Below are 17,993 nucleotides of genomic sequence, written 5' to 3'. Positions count from 1 at the left end.
TATGTAAATGTGTATAGTAAAAGTCAGCATGTTTTCATTGTTACAAAAATACGTTAATGTTGGTTACTTAATGCAGAAAAGTATTTAAGGATTATTTTGACTTGGAGTATTTCTTTTTTTTAACTATGTGAGCAGCGAAGTCCGTGAGTGTCTGAAACTTGACCAGGATCATAAAAGGTGCTTTGCACACTATAAGCAAGTGAAGAAACTGAATAAGCTGATCGAGTCAGCTGAAGAACTGATAAGAGACGGCAGGTAAGAGCCTGACGAGTCCGGACAGACACTGTGGAAGCGACTACACGGTACCCCCACTAGCTGCTCGATGCTATTTCGGGTGTTTCCTATTTTGTGTGCCAGGTACTGGGCTATGTACTGAGAGCACAGAAATGTGACTACAGCTTTTAGTAGTATAAACCTTTTATAAAAGGTTTATAGCTTAATGTGGGAGGTCAGTTGTGGTGATATAAAAAAAGGAAATAAGATAAAAATTAAACAAAAAAAGTAAAGCTTGTCTGAAGATTGAAGTGCAGAGTAAGCCACCAAAGGCCAGGCAGTGGTAGAGCACACCCTTAATCCCAACACTAAAGAGACAAAGGCAGACAGATCCCTGTTAGTTCAAGGCCACCCTGGGCTACACAAAATTGATCCAGTCTAAAAGAGAAACAGAGCTCACACAGAGGTGATTTCAGCATTTGGGATCCCATGCCTTTAATCTCAGCAGTAGGGAAGGTGGAGACAGGAGTAATATGGCTGAGTGGAGAGAGGAATATCAGGTGGGAGGAGACAGGAGCTCAGTGCAGTCTGAGGACGGGAACCCCTTTGGTCAGAGCCTTGCTTCTCTGATCTTCAGGCAAGCTTTGTTAGATCATGATCAAATATCACCACAGTCGATATCAAGTGCTGGGGTATAGAGGTGTTAGCAGAGCTTCAGAGTGGACAGAGCAAAGAGGAGCCCTTAATCCAGTCTATAGCAGCGAAGGCCAGGAGCAAAAGGGGAGCTCTTGGGGAGGTGGTAGGTATTTACGTTCTCATCTTAAAACAGGAGTTGTCTGTGTGGATATTGGGGTGTAGGGGTTTGGTAGGCTGGGGCAGGAGAGTTGGAGTCTCCAGACAGTACTGCTTACTGTGAGATAGACTCTGTGTTCCCTACTCCTTGTAGCTCTCATGACACGAACCTCCTGTGCTATCCCTTACACCACACTGCCTTTCTGTCCGTAGCCTTCCCTAGACCCCAACAACCACGAATATATTCTTTGTTTCTATGGTGGTGTCATTTCGAGAGTATCGAAGAAATGCAAACACAAAATGGAAGCTTTTGAGATTAGCCTTTTCCCCTTTAGCAGAGTTCTCTGGGTTTTATCCAGCTTGTTGTTTCAATCTTTCCTATTGATTGGTTAATATTTCCATGGTATTACTCTCCACACTAGTTTATTTATCCAGCCACCACCCATTGACGCTCAGCCAATGAATAATGCCACTTCCATGTGTAAATCCTTAGGGATGGAGCTACAGCTCAGTGGAAGAGTGATTGACGTGCAAGACACTGGCTTTGCTCTCCAGTGCTGTTCCCTATGCCCCCAACACACACACACACACACACACCCTCTTTTGTGAACTTTTCTGGGGAGACGTGAAGAGGCATTTGCCGGTCACAGAACACTCGAGTTAGTGAGGTTAGCTGCCACGCTTACTGGGCTTACAGGTGCATGAGTGACCTTAGAGCAGCTTCGTCTCTGGTTTCACTTCAGGATGGATGTTGAGTTCCTCGAAGCTGTGCAGTCCCTCCATTTAACTTTTAACTCTCCACCCCATGCATGCCCTCCCACAGGCTTTAAATAGTTTTATTTATTTGTGCGTGCAGGCAAGCGCATGTCCTGGAGAATAATGAGTGTATGGGCTCTCTCCACCGTGTGAGTCAGTCCTGTCTCTGGGCTTCAGGGGCGGCCTTGGACTCAGGCTAGAGGCATTGTATCTGAGGGCAGGAGTTGTGCTCGTTCGGCTGGATCACTAAGCAGTACACCCTGAAAGGAGCTTTGGAAACGGTTTCGTTGTTACTCCCGGGTTGCTTCTTTCATAGATACACAGATGCAACCAGCAAATACGAATCTGTCATGAAGACAGAGCCCAGTGTTGCTGAGTATACAATCCGCTCCAAAGAAAGGATCTGCCACTGCTTCTCTAAGGTAACAGTTGACTCGTTCCAGGACGTGTGAACACTTCACATGGATAACAGCCAATTTTAACTTCCTCAAAATTCTTTTTTATTCATTCATGGTGTGCTCACACTCACTGAGCCCATTCACTGTGTGCACACGCTCACTGAGCCCATTCACGGTGTGCACACACTGAGCCCTCTCTCTGGCCACAGTGTTTATTTTTATTGATTCTTTGATACTGAGGATTGAGCTCAGGAGCCTGTGCATGATAGGCACACGCTTCACCACAGAGTGCACCCGGCCCATCTTTTCTTACGTTGACTTTTAGGATGAGAAGCCTGTGGAAGCCATTAGAATATGCTCTGAAGTTTTACAGATGGAACCTGACAATGTCAACGCTCTGAAAGACCGAGCAGAGGCTTATTTAATAGAAGAAATGTATGACGAAGGTAAGTCTTAAAGGAACTTGACTTGCAGTAGCTAGAGGTTAAATTGTATGAAATCAACACATGTTCAGTTGCAATGTATTTTGAACACAGTTATCTGCAAATGGCTAAGAATTTGAAAAACTGATAATTATCTTTCTTACTGGACCATAACAGGTATAGCATCTGAGCAGAGAGTTCATAAACCAGTTTTAGTGTTTGAGTAGTGAGCTCAGTTAGGAGAGACAAACAGCAGAATCGAGAACCATGGTTTCCGTCATCCAGAGGTAATCCTTGTTCAGTTATTTTTCCAGACATGTCTGTACAAATATGACTCTCTTAAGCATATAAATACACAGTATGCACAATACATATATGTCTAACATGATCCTGTGGCCTCCCAACTTCAGACATTAGAATAGCTGCTTACCTTACTTGAGGCCGCACTGAGAGCTTGCTGTAGATGTGAGGACCTTGAAAAGGCCGTGCTGGCGCACACAGTCGTGTGTTTATTGAAAGATGGAATTCATTACATGCATTGCTTTGTTTATCACATATTTGGTAGGACTTTATGAACATTTAAACGGATTTTTTGCTAATTTTTTAATTTATTTGATGACTTCACATGGGTTTTAGCTAGAATCATCCCCCAGTTCTCCTCTCTTACCCACTACTGTCTAGAACCTTTCTTTCCAAAACATACCCCTCATTTCATATCATTTTAATTTTTATTTTTTAGTGGCACATTAACTTTAAGGTTACTCGTATGAGCATGTGGATATGTATGGGTGGGTGTGTGGCCACAGACCTGAAAACAAAGGATTCTCCTCCTGAAGCCATTAACTGTCGATTGCTCCTCAGCTGGGGGAGGGGAGGGGCTTGCGAGCCTTGCCCTCATCCATGTTGCAGTGTTGACTGGCTTGATTTTGTGCAGGTCACCATGCAGCAGACAGCGTGTATAGCACTCCTCTCCAGCCGCTGGCTCCTGCATTCCTTCCTCCATTTCTTACATCTGCAGGCCTTGGCGATGGGTGGTGGTAAACGTGCGACTCAAGGCTGAGCACTCAGCAGTCATTCCTTTTCAATTTTAATTAGTCAAGAATCTTTTAGAAGCATCTCTGACAAAGGTTAGCAGCATCATTAATTTACAAATATAAACAAATTTCAGAAGACAGTTCAACAACATATCCATTTAGCAAAGCAATCTTTTGTATGCTATCTAGGAGGAGACCATATGTTTCTTTATGGATCACCTTGGCATTCTTTGCTAGAGTCTACAACTTCCCTAGCTGTGGGCTTTTGACCAGGTTTATAGTCCCAGGCATGAATTCCCTCCCGTGGACCCATCAGAGAGTGATTGTTATCCTCCGTAATATTCATACCACTATTGTACTGGTGAGCACATTTGCCTGGCTGATCAGTATTGTAGCATGTGGAGTCCAGTGTTGTTGGTTAAGACAACTATTACAGGGAAGGGCCAGTTCAGGAACCCTCTCCACTGCTGCTACGAGTCTTAGCTGTGGATTCCTGAGAATTTCCCTAGCACCTGGTTTCTCCTTAACCCCATAATGGCTCCTTCTGTCAAATCCCTCTTTCACTGCTCCCCCTCGTTGTCCCTCCCCCAACTCGGCCATCTTGAGCCCTCATGTTTCCATCCTCCATCCCCTCTTTGTTATCTTTTTGTTAAGAACCTACTTGTTTTTTTTTTCCCCTAGAAATGTGACAAAAATTTTTATCTTTACAATTCTATGATGTTCATTTTTTAATTTTTGTCTTTGTGTTGGGAAGAGGGCAAACAGATTGGATTATGTCTCATCTTGACCACTTGTTAGCACTGCTCCTTAAGAATGTCAGAGGGTGGAGAGGGATCGCTGCTCAGTGGTTAGAGCAGCGTCTAGCATGCAACCTCCGGGTTCAGCCCCACCCGCCACATCCATACACACAAGAAAAAAACTGTGGTTTGGATGAGGTTTTGTTTAGATTGAGGTTAGAAAATTAAGTGCTAATAGTACATTTAGAACCATATTATTTCTGTCTTTTAGTTTCATGACTTGATTTATGGCTGTGAGGTAGACTTGTTTACTTTTTTTACATGATTACCTCTGAGTGTGAAATCTGAGGAAACGTAACAAAAATTATTTAGCTACTATATGTTTGTGGGAAATCAGTTACTTCTTGTAAGTTATATGAATATAGGAAACAATAATTCTACACTTCTTATAGTATAATCTAAAAGACTTGCCATTTGGGGACAGTGAGATGGCTCAGTGAGTGGGTAAAGGTGCCAGCTGCCACACCTGACAACTGGACTCACTCCAGATTGGTAGACTATATTGCAGGATACTTTTAAGAATATGAATCCTTTTTCCTATAAATTGACACAAGTCAAGTTTATTCTACAGCTGAGCCTCGTCAGAGCCCCAGTACCCAGGGCTGTCACTGAAGGCCCTCGTAAGCTTCTTACCAAGGAATGTTCCTGAAACCCAGCCGTGAATAATTTTCATCTCCAGGACTTTGAAAGGATGAACCCCACACTGATCTTGACCCAGATGTTCTGTAATAGAGCCTGTGCTGTAGATTAGGGCTCTGTGCATTTGGTTTTGACGGATCGCTTCATCCCAGTGCGGCACTGAGTGGCAGGTCTTCCTGACTCTTTCACCGTGTTCCGTTGTCGGTGTGGGGAGATATGAGAGGGTGGTACCTAAGCCAGCCACAGTGAGTTCTGCTAAACGGGAGTGAGAACTTGAGCCTCAGTTATAAGTTAGTTTGAACAAAATTATGAAAAAGGGACCGTTTAGGCTCTTGGAAGCAGCAGTGAGTGAAGGGTCTGGCAATGAGGACTGAGCACCAAGCTGGTAGAACCATCATTTCCCTAACAGCTTTTCCTAAACATATTTTGACAGCCATTCAGGACTATGAAGCTGCTCAGGAACACAACGAAAATGATCAGCAGATCCGGGAAGGTTTAGAGAAAGCTCAGCGGTTACTGAAACAGTCACAGAAGCGCGATTATTACAAAATCTTGGGAGTAAAAAGGTGAATTGTTGAAGTTTGTATTATTTAACCAACTGCTTTACAGCTAGCTAATCGTAGCTCCTTTTGTCCTACCCTGGCTCTCTTCCCTTACTCATGGTGTTTCATTTATATATTATTCTAGCAGCCTTTGACATCATAAACTGTTTTTTCAGTATATTACAGGCAAACACACTAATAGATGTTGATGGTGGAAGGCTGTGGTGGAAATAGGTCCTAAGCCTAGACTTTTTGGAAGGATTGAGAAAGTAGAGTTGAATTCATTTTCATTGGGCTAGGAGGAAGGAAAAGAAAGTCCTCCCATGGGCCTAAAGTTAAAGTTGTAGTGTTATAAGAGCGTTCTCCATGCTGGGAAGATGCTCAGTGCTGAGGAGCACTTGTTCTAGCAGAGACCCAGGTTCAGCTCTCAGCATGCACCTGATGGCTCACAGTTGTCTCCAACTCCAGTCTGACCTCTTCTGGCTTTCTGTCATTACACACATGATGGTCATATATGCAGGCAGACACCCATACACGTAAAATAACATTAAATCCTAGAAGTTTTGTCCAAAAAAGATTCATTTTTCAGACTGTCATCTTTTGTTCCAAAGTTTAAGCTTTGGTCTTACTCATATTAAGTAAACTCGGCCTAAAGGGGTTGACAGAGGTGTGTGTGTGCATGTGCGTGCTTTGATTGGCAGAATCTTACTGCGTAGCCCTGGCTAGCCTGAAGACACTATGTAGACCTAGCCCTTATACCCACAGAGATCTCTCTGCCTCTAGAGTACTGCTGGGATTAAAGGTGTACACCACCATCTTGATGTGAGAGTATCTTCTTATGCCCAGAAAGAATTAAGCTATGGTGTGGAAATCTAGAAGGGACATCTGTAAAGATCTGTACTATATTCTAAGGTTGTGGCTCAGTGGTTCAGTTCTCAGTGTTTGTCCCCACCACCCCCAGGGCTCAAAAAGGAAGGAAAGGCAAAATTGACTGTCGAGAACAGTATGTTTGAAATTTTGAGAACAGAGTTGTATGTCATGAGGTGACACTCCCTATACCCCTTACTCACAGAGCTTGCAGTGTGTGTTTGCAGTGCTGTGACTGAGTGCTCAAGGGGACTACCAGCACAGCTCTTCTGAGGTTTTCTTTGAATAAAAGTAGGTTGGGACCTTTCTGATAATTGCTAAATAATTTTCTTCATCCTTCAGAAATGCCAAAAAACAAGAAATCATTAAAGCCTACCGAAAACTAGCACTTCAGTGGCATCCGGATAATTTCCAGAATGAAGAGGAAAAGAAAAAGGCAGAGAAAAAGTTCATTGACATAGCAGCTGCTAAAGAAGTCCTCTCAGACCCAGGTACCTTGTGCTCCAGTGTCTGCTGCTCTTGGAATAGTGCCGTTGGGATGAATGGCTCCTGTTCCTTTCCCGCTCCAAGGCAGAGGTGAACTGTAGTATAAGGCTGGCGAGCGGGAGGGCTGTGGTTGGCTGTCAGCCCTGCGGCTCCACTGGTGAGTGTGGGCTGCGTTCTCCCCACCTGGACAAGTTCTTACCCTTGCTTTTCTCTAGCAGTCATGGGAAAGCACAACACACCTAGACCCTGCTAGTCTCTTAGCTCAGTGATGGGTGGTTCTCTGCACAAATTCCCCATGTGTCAGGAGCCTGGGGAGGAAGCCAAGTGTGTTGGGCCGGCTTACAAAAAGAGGAGAGTAGATGTCTAGTTAGGCCTGTTGTGCCCTGTGGATGTTAGCAGCCATCTTGCCCTAAGTCACATGAACAGATGTACGGGTTGATATATATGTGAATCTGGTCTGGAAAGTAAGGAGACAGGCTAAGAATTTGTACACACTGCTTTTCATGACTTTTTGTACGTGTGGAGATGGGTGTTCTAATTTGAGCTAGGCAGCTTCAACAAAGAGGAAATCAAGTTATGCCCCCTGAGCAAATCTTCTCTGTGCATCCATTTATAGTACAGAATTTAAATAGTCCTTTGTCCTAAGTAATTTGTAGTCTACTAAGGGGGACAGGTGCACTTTATTATTGGAAACTCTAGGTACAGTTTACTTGTTCTGTTATCGGATGCAGAATGCTTACACTGCCCCTCAAGGGTAGTGTAACGGTTGGGCCAGAGTCAGGGGTCTTAAGGGATGTGGTGGTGTTAGGGGGGCTTCCCACCCTATCCTTGCCTGGTTCTCATTGTGGTCTTCATGTGTCTGCATTACATTTGGGGAGGAAATAAGCTTTATGGATGGTTGTTTCACCTGTTGGGCAGAGTAGCTCCTTAGATGCTTTGGAGATGGACTTCATGTAGGAGATGAGGATTGATATGCTGTTTTGTAAAGAGCATGGCTCTGGGAGTTCTGGCAGTGGTTTTCTTCAGGATGGAAATGGGAAGTAGGGGGGGCATCAAAGCCTCATAGCTATACCTTGGGTTAACACGTGGGTCTTCATTTGCTGCTTTGTTTTCTAGAAATGAGAAAGAAGTTTGATGATGGAGAAGATCCTCTGGATGCGGAGAGTCAACAAGGAGGTGGTGGCAACCCCTTCCACAGGAGCTGGAACTCATGGCAAGGGTTCAATCCCTTCAGCTCAGGCGGACCGTTCAGATTTAAATTCCACTTCAATTAAACCAGCTGTTTTACTGCTCCTCTTCTTTATTATTTTCTTAACATTCAAAACAAAGAAACTTTGGGATTCTAATGGAAACAAAATGAAACAAAACTTTGAGTTTGTCCATGACCAAAGAGTTGTTTCAAGGAAAAGACTGTTCTTACTGTAGACTTGATGGGCCTGCCAAGGTAGGGAGCAAGGAGCCCTGTTTCTGACAAGGCAGCCTGTGCTCATCTTGTGTTGCCTGGGGGACGTGGTGTGTGGCATTTGTTCTGTGGTGGTGTTCAAACAGCATTATATATATTTAACCTGGAGCAGCCAGATTCTGAACAGCCTTGCATAGTAACCATGAGGAGGAGCTGTAGTCTTCAAGAAAATGGATTGTGTCTCAGTATTCTTAAGAGACAATGTCCTTTGGGACAACTGTGCTTAGGTTTTGGTCAGTCCCGTCACTTGCAAGGATTTCCTCCTGTCCCAGTGTCGTCATGGCCGTCCCGGCAGGAAGCGCGGAGATCATCATGTGTGGGTGGGGTGCTCAGGTGTAGACTATGCCTTGAAGTTGAGGATGTAGTTTTGCTGTTTTGTCTCTCTTGAATTTGTTAAAACTTACAGATCCTCTCTTAAATATTAACCAGAACAAGTTCAAAAGTTCAGTCTGTGAAAGACTCAGTGGTGTTCTGGAGAGCGCTGTTGAAGGTCAGGCTGACATATTGAGCAGCTGAAGTGCAGAAGTGCCCTAGAAATGCAGTTTCTCTGTCAGCATCAGCAGCTCACTCCCAGCTGGCAGGGGAGCAAGGCGGCGTCTCAGTGTCTCTCACATTTAGCCCAGTTGTCTTGGCTGTATTGTTTGTTGGCTGTTTGCTCCGTAGATCTGCCTCACTAGGACTGATGTTTATTATTCCACTGAGAAGAAAGTATAGGCTTGCAAGTCTGTTCCGCTCTGTGTTTGCTCACATCAGTAAGATGACATTGCCCATCTCCTCCTGAGAGATCCTCTTGCTTTTTAAAGCAGATACCTCTTTAAGAAATATACTATTCAGGATTTGTATACTGGATAATTTTTGCCCTAAAAACCTGTTGCTAAATCAAGAACATTGAATATTTATGAACTACTGATGCTGCATTGAAAATGTAAAAGAATTATTTTGGTAAGAATTATTACCTTTATTCTAGAAAGTTGTTTTTCTTTTTTGAAACATTGTGAAGTATTTTAAGTATAAAGGTCTAATATATTGTTTTTATGAGATTAATCATTTTAGTTAAATTGTGGGAGGCATGAAGGTAGCATCCAAGCACAAATCATTTTCTTAACCTGTAGTCATACCCTTGAGCATATACAGAAAAAGATTTTTAAAATGGACAAACATAAGTCACATAGTTGAGTTGGGCAAAACGTTTAAGTGCTTTTTGCCTGTACTTAGGAGCCTGTTTCTTACCAATAAACTCAACAATGCATTTCAAAACCACTTCCATTTTGCTTCAGTGTCCCCACATTCACATCAGGCCATGTGGTAACACACACCTCTGACCGTACTAGAGACGAGGAGAAGGCCTTGTTTACATGGTGAGTTCCAGGCCAGGTCCCCCACCAAAACACTAAACAGATAAAGTGCAGCCAGCGTGGAACAGTGAATGGCATGGTTTCACATCTCAGCCATCTCAGGTTAACACACAGCTGTTCCATCCGACTCCTGTTGTGGACGCGTCACCACAGTGGAGGCAGCTCTGCTTTCCAAAGTCCCTTTGCACCAGCAGAACCAAGGAAGCACCACGCTCTCACTCTCCCACTTAGAGCGGATGCAGAGTTGCCAGTAGCACGGAGCTGGAGGATTCTGACACGGTTGAGGTTGGGCTGTGTGGACCTGTGGTCCAGATCTGGTGCCTCCTAATTTGCTTCCCTGAGGGTTTTAAGGCCCCCCCCCCCACTTGTAACTACCCTAAGTAACTGAGGATTAGTGTTCTCACTGCAGACTTAGGTGCCAAAAGCAGATGTCAGGAGGGAGGTGAAGGTAGAACTCTGCTGATTACTGAGGTAGGTGACTGGTCAGTTCCAGCATGCATGCTGTTGGTAGTCTCCTGGTGGCCAGCCTATCAGTTGAGCAATAGAACAGTGTCCCTTCTGCCTGGTGACACTGTAAAGCCACATTAGTGGAGAAACATTTTCCACTTTCTGCTTTTTCCTTTTTGCAGGGCCACTTCCACATCCCAGTGTCTGTTTTAGGAACTGCGGAGACCTTTGTGGTAGTTCTGGGGAAGGTAGGATCAAGCGCACTGTCGCGTGCTCTGCTCTGTTCCGAGCCTTTCCTTCCCCGTGCTGAGCTTCCTAAGTGCACTGTCGTTGGCTGCATCCAGTGCTCACCACTGCAGGAAGAAGGAAAAAGTCGCCTGCCACCAGAAGGGCACCTTCTTCACCTCTCAGTTCTGCAAGTTTACTCTCTTTTACCTTGACTAGAAGAACCTGGGAGAAAGCTCAGTGGGTTAATGTGAGTGGTATGTAGCATCTTCATTGAAACACCCCCTTAGCAGTGCTAAAGTCGGTTTTAATTGTGCAGCTTAACCACTGGAGCTCTGAGGATGAGTGAGTTTAAGAATTGTGAGCAGGTCGTGTGGCTTGTGACCGTAGCTCAGAATGTGGGCTCACGGTGACTTTGAGGCCCTGCTTTTCAAGTCCCAAACTTAGACACAGTGCGAGAATGCGAGAGGATTATTGGTAACTAAAGGTCACTGTCACCACTACTTACCCCTGGAAGATAGCGATAGCATTCCCACGTAAAGGCCTTGGCTTGGTCAGAAGTTGTCACTCGCCATGGAGGAGGAGGTGAGAGGTGGTGGCTAGAAGACACTGCTCAGGCCATCGTGGGTGCCCAGCTGCCTCGAGACGGCACCGGTGCTGATGGCCTGTACGGTGTTTTCAGTGAGACACACACGGGCCAGGTGACGTCAGGAGAGTTTCCTTGAATGGATCTGATGTCCCTGTAGTGATGCAGGATGGAGGAGGCAGGTGATGACGTAAGAACTGATCTTTCCAGATCCTGTCATTCCTTTCTGTTAGTGGCAGAATTTATTCTGTAATTTCAAATGATGTTAGGAGGGGCAGATAATTTTTTAACAGACGATCTCATTTGCTGAATGATTTAAGAGTAAAATTAGCCACTGCGTGGCTTTGTGTGCAGTCACAACAGGTTTATTGTACTTGTATGTGGACGAAATATTTACCTGTGCAAAGGAATACAGGGCACAGGGCAAGTCAAAATCAGAGATGTTTGAGAAGTTAAATTAAGATACTCTTAAGTTTCTATTTGCTTTAAATGGGACAGACTTAACAATCCATCTCTATTTAGTGTTTAATGAAAAAAGGAACTAAAATTATTTCAGCTGGGGCTCATACATGTCTATGAATATGGGCAATATTTTTATGCCCGTGTATTTTCACATTTAATAAAAATATTTATGATCACATCCACTACTTTCTTGCTTCTGTTTCATGTTTAACCTTTTAGTTAAAATTCTAAGAAAGTCCGCCCTAGAAGAAGCCTGTTTTCAACTTTACTGCACACAAAATCAGTGACCGAGTTTACAGGGAAGGTCGGAACAGGTAGATATGTTAAAAAAATCTTTTAACTCACCAAGTCCTAGGAAAACTGGACTTAAAATAGTGAATTATTTTTTTCTACTTTAATATTAAAGTCTAACAGGTGGCTTCATCTGACTCTTACTACTCATGTCTGTTGTCACAGTTACAGGAAGGCACCATAGCACATCTAGGAGGTAAACTTCTAGAGCAACAAAGCCAGCTTTCTAGCTCACAGTATTGAAGGAACACTATAATAAATGTATATACAACTTTTACAGGAATAAAGAAGCTTTCCAAATCCCTAGTGGCAGTCTTGATATCATGACAGTGTAGAGGCAGTCAGCAGCTGCAGAGGGCATCGGTGGTCATCCTTTTCTGAGCAGGCACTGTTACCACTGTTACTACTTCTCAGCTTTGGACTTCATGGTCCTTTAAAAGTATGCAATTATCTCAAGGCCTTCAGTTCCTATCCCGAGGACTCTAGACCCCAGACCCTTTCTTTTTTTCCCTTCTCGGGGCAGATCCTTCCACGGGAGATGTGCACATAGCACACAGAATCAGCATGCACACTTAGCTGCTTTTGTCCGTTTTCTGCCAAGACCCCAAAGAAACAAAAATCCCTAGACAAAGGAGTTTGGTGACTTCCTTGTTGGGGATTTCCCTTCCTCCTGAAGTCTATTTTCTCGCTGTTTCTCAGTTTTCTGTAATTGTCCTGCTTCTGCTTCCTGGAGAGTCTGCATCACTGACCTCAGCCCCTGTCCCAGGCTCATCTTGGATGATTATCTGGGGCTGTAGGCAATAAACCCCTGGGATATGAGAGGCCTGTTTCTCAACTGTATGACACCAGGGGCTTTGAGCCTCACTCCTCTAGGTGCTTCATTTTAAGCCAGCAGTCACTTGAACCCACTAACGTCACAGTAGCGGTCAAGATAGTGACTAGGGACCACTGTAGACTTCAACTCAAAGCACAGGCTCATCAGTACCTTTGAGTGGTTGCTGTATGAGCTGCTTTGCTGGTAGTATTTGAGCAAAGAAAGCTTTTCTGAAGAGTCAGCCATGCCTTCATGACTGAGCAAGTTCTGCCTTGCCCTGCAGTGATGGCTGGTTTTCTGGAAGCTGCTTGTGGGCAGAGCCAGGCAGTATGTGGGGGCTGGAATTAGTCTATGTTTCTGATATTAATGAAGTGTCTGACTTTTCTCTTCTCTAGCTGGCATGGACAAGAGTGTCTTTGATTTTACCGCATTAGGGACTTCAGGGTAAACTAGAGCTAAGGGGTGAACATTTCTGAGAGGAAACCGTTTGCATCTGAGTGCTATGAAAATTAAGTTTTCAGCTTATAGGTAGGGCCGACATGAATCACTAAAACTCAGTAAGGATCAGAGCATTCTTACTCTCAGCCTGGTCATGCTTCACATTTTTGCTTGAAGGGAGAAAGTGGAAACCACTCAGTTACAAATGTATTGTGCTTTTTCCAGGTTAAAATTTCATGGTGTGCCTGCATGGGAGAGCCAGATTTCAGGATCATGGATACAGTGACCAGGAGCATAGACCCAGATGGCCCCCTCAGCCTCGCTGTGTTTCCCCTGGCTTACTCGAGTAGTGCAGATTCACTGAGTTTAACATAATAGAATTCTCAACGGGGCCATGTCCTAGGTAGGGTGACCGTTAGACCATACAACTTGGGGAGGGAAGGGTTATTGGGTTTACACTGAAGTCAGAGCAGGACCCTGCAGGCAGGAGCTGATGCAGAGGCCATGCAGGGCTGCTGCTGACCTGTTTCCCATGGCTTTCTCTTTCTTACAGAACCCTGGACCACCAGCCCAGGGATGGCACCACCCACTATGGGTTGCCAATCGATTAAGAAAATGCCCTACAGGTGCGCCTAATGCCCTGGCATTTTGTTAATTGACTGCCCTCCTCTCAGACAACTGTAGCTTGTGTCCAGTGACATAAGCCATCCAGCACAATTGATCCCTTGCCAGTGTGACACACACACATCTCTGTAAAGCCATAACCTTTCTTGTTCATACCCAAGATACGCATTAACATAAACATCACAATATAAACTATTTTACAAACTTAAAAAGCCCCACGATTGTAGGCAGAGTTTGTGTCCATCAAGTCAGCTCTGTCCCACCAGCAGCTCCCAAATAACCACACAGAGACTTATTATTAATTGTAAACGCTTGGTTGATAGCTTAGGCTTGTTACTAACTAGCTCTTTCTAACTAGCTCTTTCTTATCTATGTTCTACCACATGGCGGTACCTTTCAGCATGGCATCTTTATCTCCTGCACTCTCTGGGGCTGGCTGGTGGTTCCTGGTGACTGCCTCCTTCCCCTGCACTCTTTTTTTTTTTCCCTGTCCACCAATCCCGCCTAACCTTGTCCTGCCCAACTATTGGGAATTAGCTCTTTATACTCTAATAAGAACAACACATAGTCACAGGCTACAAAAAGATTGTCCCACAGTACACAGTCTTACTTACTAATTCAAACACTCTAAAAATTCAGTCCTAAAACAAGCAAGCAAACAACCAAAACCACTTACTAATTCAAACACTCTAAAAATTCAGTCTTAAAACAAGCAAGCAAACAAACAAAAATACCCCAAAGTCTTTTAAAGTCAAAAGTCAAGTGTGGGCTCCTATAAAGTAAAAGGTAAGTTAAATACTTCATTTCAAGAGAGAAGAACTAGTCACAATTAGATAAAAATAATACCAAATTTTAACATTACAAATCACTCAGTGTTTAGTATCTGGGATTCACTCACAATCTTCTGGACTCTCCAAGGGGCTTGGGTCACTCCTCTGGCTCTGCAGTGCACACAGCTTGTCTTCTAGACTCAGTTGCTGATGGTGGTGGTGGTTGTCCCATGGTAGTGGCATCTCAAAACCGCTGGGATTTCCTGCTGCAACTGGGCTGCACTTTCACCAGTAGCTTCTTCTGGGCACACTTCATGGTGCCAAGCCTCAGCTTCTCTGCATGAACCCTTCAGTTCTGAGACTTCAACTGCTATTGAAGCTGCACCTTCTCCAATGGCCTCTCACAGTGCCAAGAATCAGCTGTTCTCCATGACTCTTCATGCCTTCAAACTCAGTACCAGCTGCCAATCTCACGTTACCAAGTTTGACTGCCAGCACATGGTCTGCCTCTTCCGCCTCTGGAACACAGCTTGTGCGCGGACTCTCTGGAAACCACCGGAGGCCTTCACCTCACTGATGCTGGGCTCTTAACCACAGCTGGCCAGCATCCATTGTTCCAGCAAAATAAAGGTTTTACTTCAGTGGTTCTGGTTTCTTCCTAATCACAGCAAACTCTTCAGCTCCATTTCACCAGATGCCAGATACCTCACACAAATGCCCAAGAAGGGTTTTGCTTCCCCTGAAACCTCGCAAGCCAGTACTCCAACAGTTTGCACTGCTTTCAAGATTGTCTCCCAAGCTCCTAGAGGACAGCACACTGAGCTCTCACACTTAATGGTTTTCTAGATCAGAGTTCAAGGTCCTTCCATATCCTCCCTAAGACAATACGTATGATCAGGTCTATCGCTGCACTAACGTACTCCTGCCCTAGTTATGGTCAGGTCTATCGCTGCACTAACGTACTCCTGCCCTAGTTAGGATCATCATTGCTGTGACGGAACACCACAACCGAAAACGGCTTGGGGAGGAAAGGGTGTGTTAGACTCACACTTCCACATCACTGTTCACTGAAGGAGGTCAGGACAGAAACCCAATCAGAGTAGGAATCTGGAGGCAGCAGCTGATGCAGAGGCCATGTAAAGGTGCTGATTTGTTGTAGAGTATTTGATCACACTGTGAAACCTGAGAATGCATTATTTACTGGGGAAAAAATCTCTAGTTGTGGCATGGTTCAGCCCTATTATATATCCTTTTAAAAGATTAAGTAAAATCAACCATAGATCGAGAGGTGGGGCAAGCAACCAGTTCCAAAAACAAAAGTTATAGAGCATGAGAGGACATCAGGAAGACAGAGACAGGAAGTAGTAGGAAGGGTCTTTGAAGTTGGTAGTCCTTTTCGTTTGGGGTAGCTGAAGAGAAGCTCCCTTTGCAGGGAGGCAACAAAGGCATGCTGTCCCTGCCTCTCTGAGCTAGCTGGTTTCACCCCGGCATCTGGCTCCCGGGTCTTTATTGATAAAGTAGAACAACAGAGACTTAGATAAAAGCTGTATTTGGCAGCAGTGGCAGAGGCAGTGCAGTGGGACACAGAAGTCCCACTGTGCCCTTAGCAGTGTGGCAGCTGCTGCAGAGCCACAGTCAGTAGCTAAGACAACAGTAGGTTCAGGTGCAGCGCTGTGCCACAGGAAACAACACTGACTGGTTCCTCATTGCTTGTTTAGCCTGTTTTCTTATAGAACTCAGGAGCACCAGCCCAGGGATGGCACCACCTGCAGTGAGCTAGGCCCTCCCCCATCTATTACTAATTAAGAGAAATTCCCACAACCTTGCCCGTAGCCCCATCTTATGGTGGCATTTTCTTAACTGAGGTTTCTTTCCTCCTCTCAGATGACTTTAGATTTCTGTCAAGTTGGCATAGATCTAGCCAGCACAGGGCATTTTAAAAAAGGACATCTTTGCAAAGAAATACATAATTCAAAAATCTGGATTTTCTAGTATATATACTAATCTAGAAATGAGACATGTAAATTTAGTCTTTCACATCTCAATATGGTAGGAGGAAACTATGAAATTGATATTTTAAGGCAGAAATTAATTACAATTGAAACTGAATGTCTTAATAAAAACAGTGAGCAAAGAGGCAGAGGAAGGTATTCTCTTACTTGGAATGTGGACTGTCAGGGGAAGGATATTGCTCAGGTTTGGATTTTAACTATACCCCAAAGGTCCACATCCTGAAAGGTTTGGTTACCAGCCTTCTTAAGAGATCAGACCCAGTGGGAAAAAGTGAGGCTATCGATGCCTTTGTGGGCATGGAGACCCCGACCCCATTCTCTCCCTCTTGCTTCCCAGCAGCCCTGAGGTGAACATACCTCCTCCTCATGAGCTCCTCGGACGTACTGTGCTCTCACAAGCCCTCAGCAACGTGGGCAACTGAAATCCTGAGCGAAAACAAGCCTTTCCAGAGTACTTTGTCATAGACACAGAAAGCTGATGGACTGGGTATTTTTCAGATTTTCTAGGATATATTGTGAGATACAGTGTATCATCTAACTGAAGAGTTAAAGGGAATCAAGGCCCAGATGGCTTCTGTCTCAGTACGGAGCTTGTATACATACCTGTCCCAAGATGAACAGCCCATTTCTAGAGGGTTCCTCATTACACGGAGGGTTTCAAGATGACCTGCTCTCTCTGAAAGTAACCAGAAGGTGCCTGGGACACTAGGCAGTCGCTAGCTTTAGTAAATGTTTCTCATGAGGAATCTGGAGAGCTTTTCAAGCCATCAGAAATTCCAATGGTTCTAGCAGACCTATCAGAGGTGTGCAACCTTCTCACACTGCACAGGAGGCTGCATCTGTAGATGTGCTGGGACTCATTGGTAATCGTCCCCAGAATGAACGCAGCCCACAGTGCATGTGAGCCAAGGGCCACAGGCTGGACACCCTGATCACACTTTGGTGGACGAGATCTAAAGACACTAAATGAAGTATAGTCTAGTCCCAAGATGCTATAAGTAGAGAATATTTGAGTAGTTAAAAATATTTACTATTTCTATTTATCTACTTAAACACAGCGGGGGAAATCTTTTACTTAGTTTCTATAGGACTATAAGGTTTACATTTTTTACTTAATTTCTATAAAAGAATATTCAGTCTTTTAAAAAACACATACATGTATGGATATGCCTATCATTTTATGAATAAATGTAAACAGCACCAGATTAGGATTTAAGTTAAATAAATGATCACAGTGCAACAAGACTTCCATTAAAAATGTTAATAAAACTGGCTTATTTTTAATAACTGAGAGAAAGCCATGAGTGCTTTTTCTTAAAAATGCATGAATTCCTGTAATTTAAATACATTCTGCGAGTAAGGAAATATGGGTGTACTTAAGTTGGAATACTAAAAGATGCTGATGGTTTGATAAGCAGCAATGAGGACCTTCCAGGACTTTCAAAGACCTTCCAGAACATCTGACAACATCAAACTAGCTGGTAAAACATCATCATCATCATCATCATCATCATCATCATCATCATCATCATCATCATCATCTTAAGAAAAAAGAATAATC

At 44.1% G+C, this 17,993-nt stretch overlaps 1 protein-coding gene across 1 annotated transcript in view; it reads left to right on the top strand.

Moving 5' to 3' along the window:
• Dnajc3 (DnaJ heat shock protein family (Hsp40) member C3) overlaps positions 1 to 11,661 on the top strand; it is a 32,583-nt gene extending 20,922 nt beyond the window's left edge. The window contains exons 7-12 of the mRNA XM_050150371.1: positions 136 to 255; positions 2,078 to 2,183; positions 2,485 to 2,605; positions 5,485 to 5,617; positions 6,803 to 6,951; positions 8,063 to 11,661. Coding sequence (XP_050006328.1) covers positions 136 to 255; positions 2,078 to 2,183; positions 2,485 to 2,605; positions 5,485 to 5,617; positions 6,803 to 6,951; positions 8,063 to 8,220 — 787 coding nt within the window. The 3' untranslated portion in view covers positions 8,221 to 11,661. The remainder of the gene's footprint in view (positions 1 to 135; positions 256 to 2,077; positions 2,184 to 2,484; positions 2,606 to 5,484; positions 5,618 to 6,802; positions 6,952 to 8,062) is intronic.
• Positions 11,662 to 17,993: the final 6,332 nt, after the last annotated feature.

Source organism: Alexandromys fortis, unplaced genomic scaffold (assembly GCF_014885135.2).
Source record: "Alexandromys fortis isolate MF-2015 unplaced genomic scaffold, M_Fortis_MF-2015_v1.1 scaffold_66, whole genome shotgun sequence".
NCBI lineage: Eukaryota > Metazoa > Chordata > Mammalia > Rodentia > Cricetidae > Alexandromys > Alexandromys fortis.
Note: the sequence above shows the minus strand (reverse complement) of the source record. Positions and strands in the feature narration are given on the sequence as shown.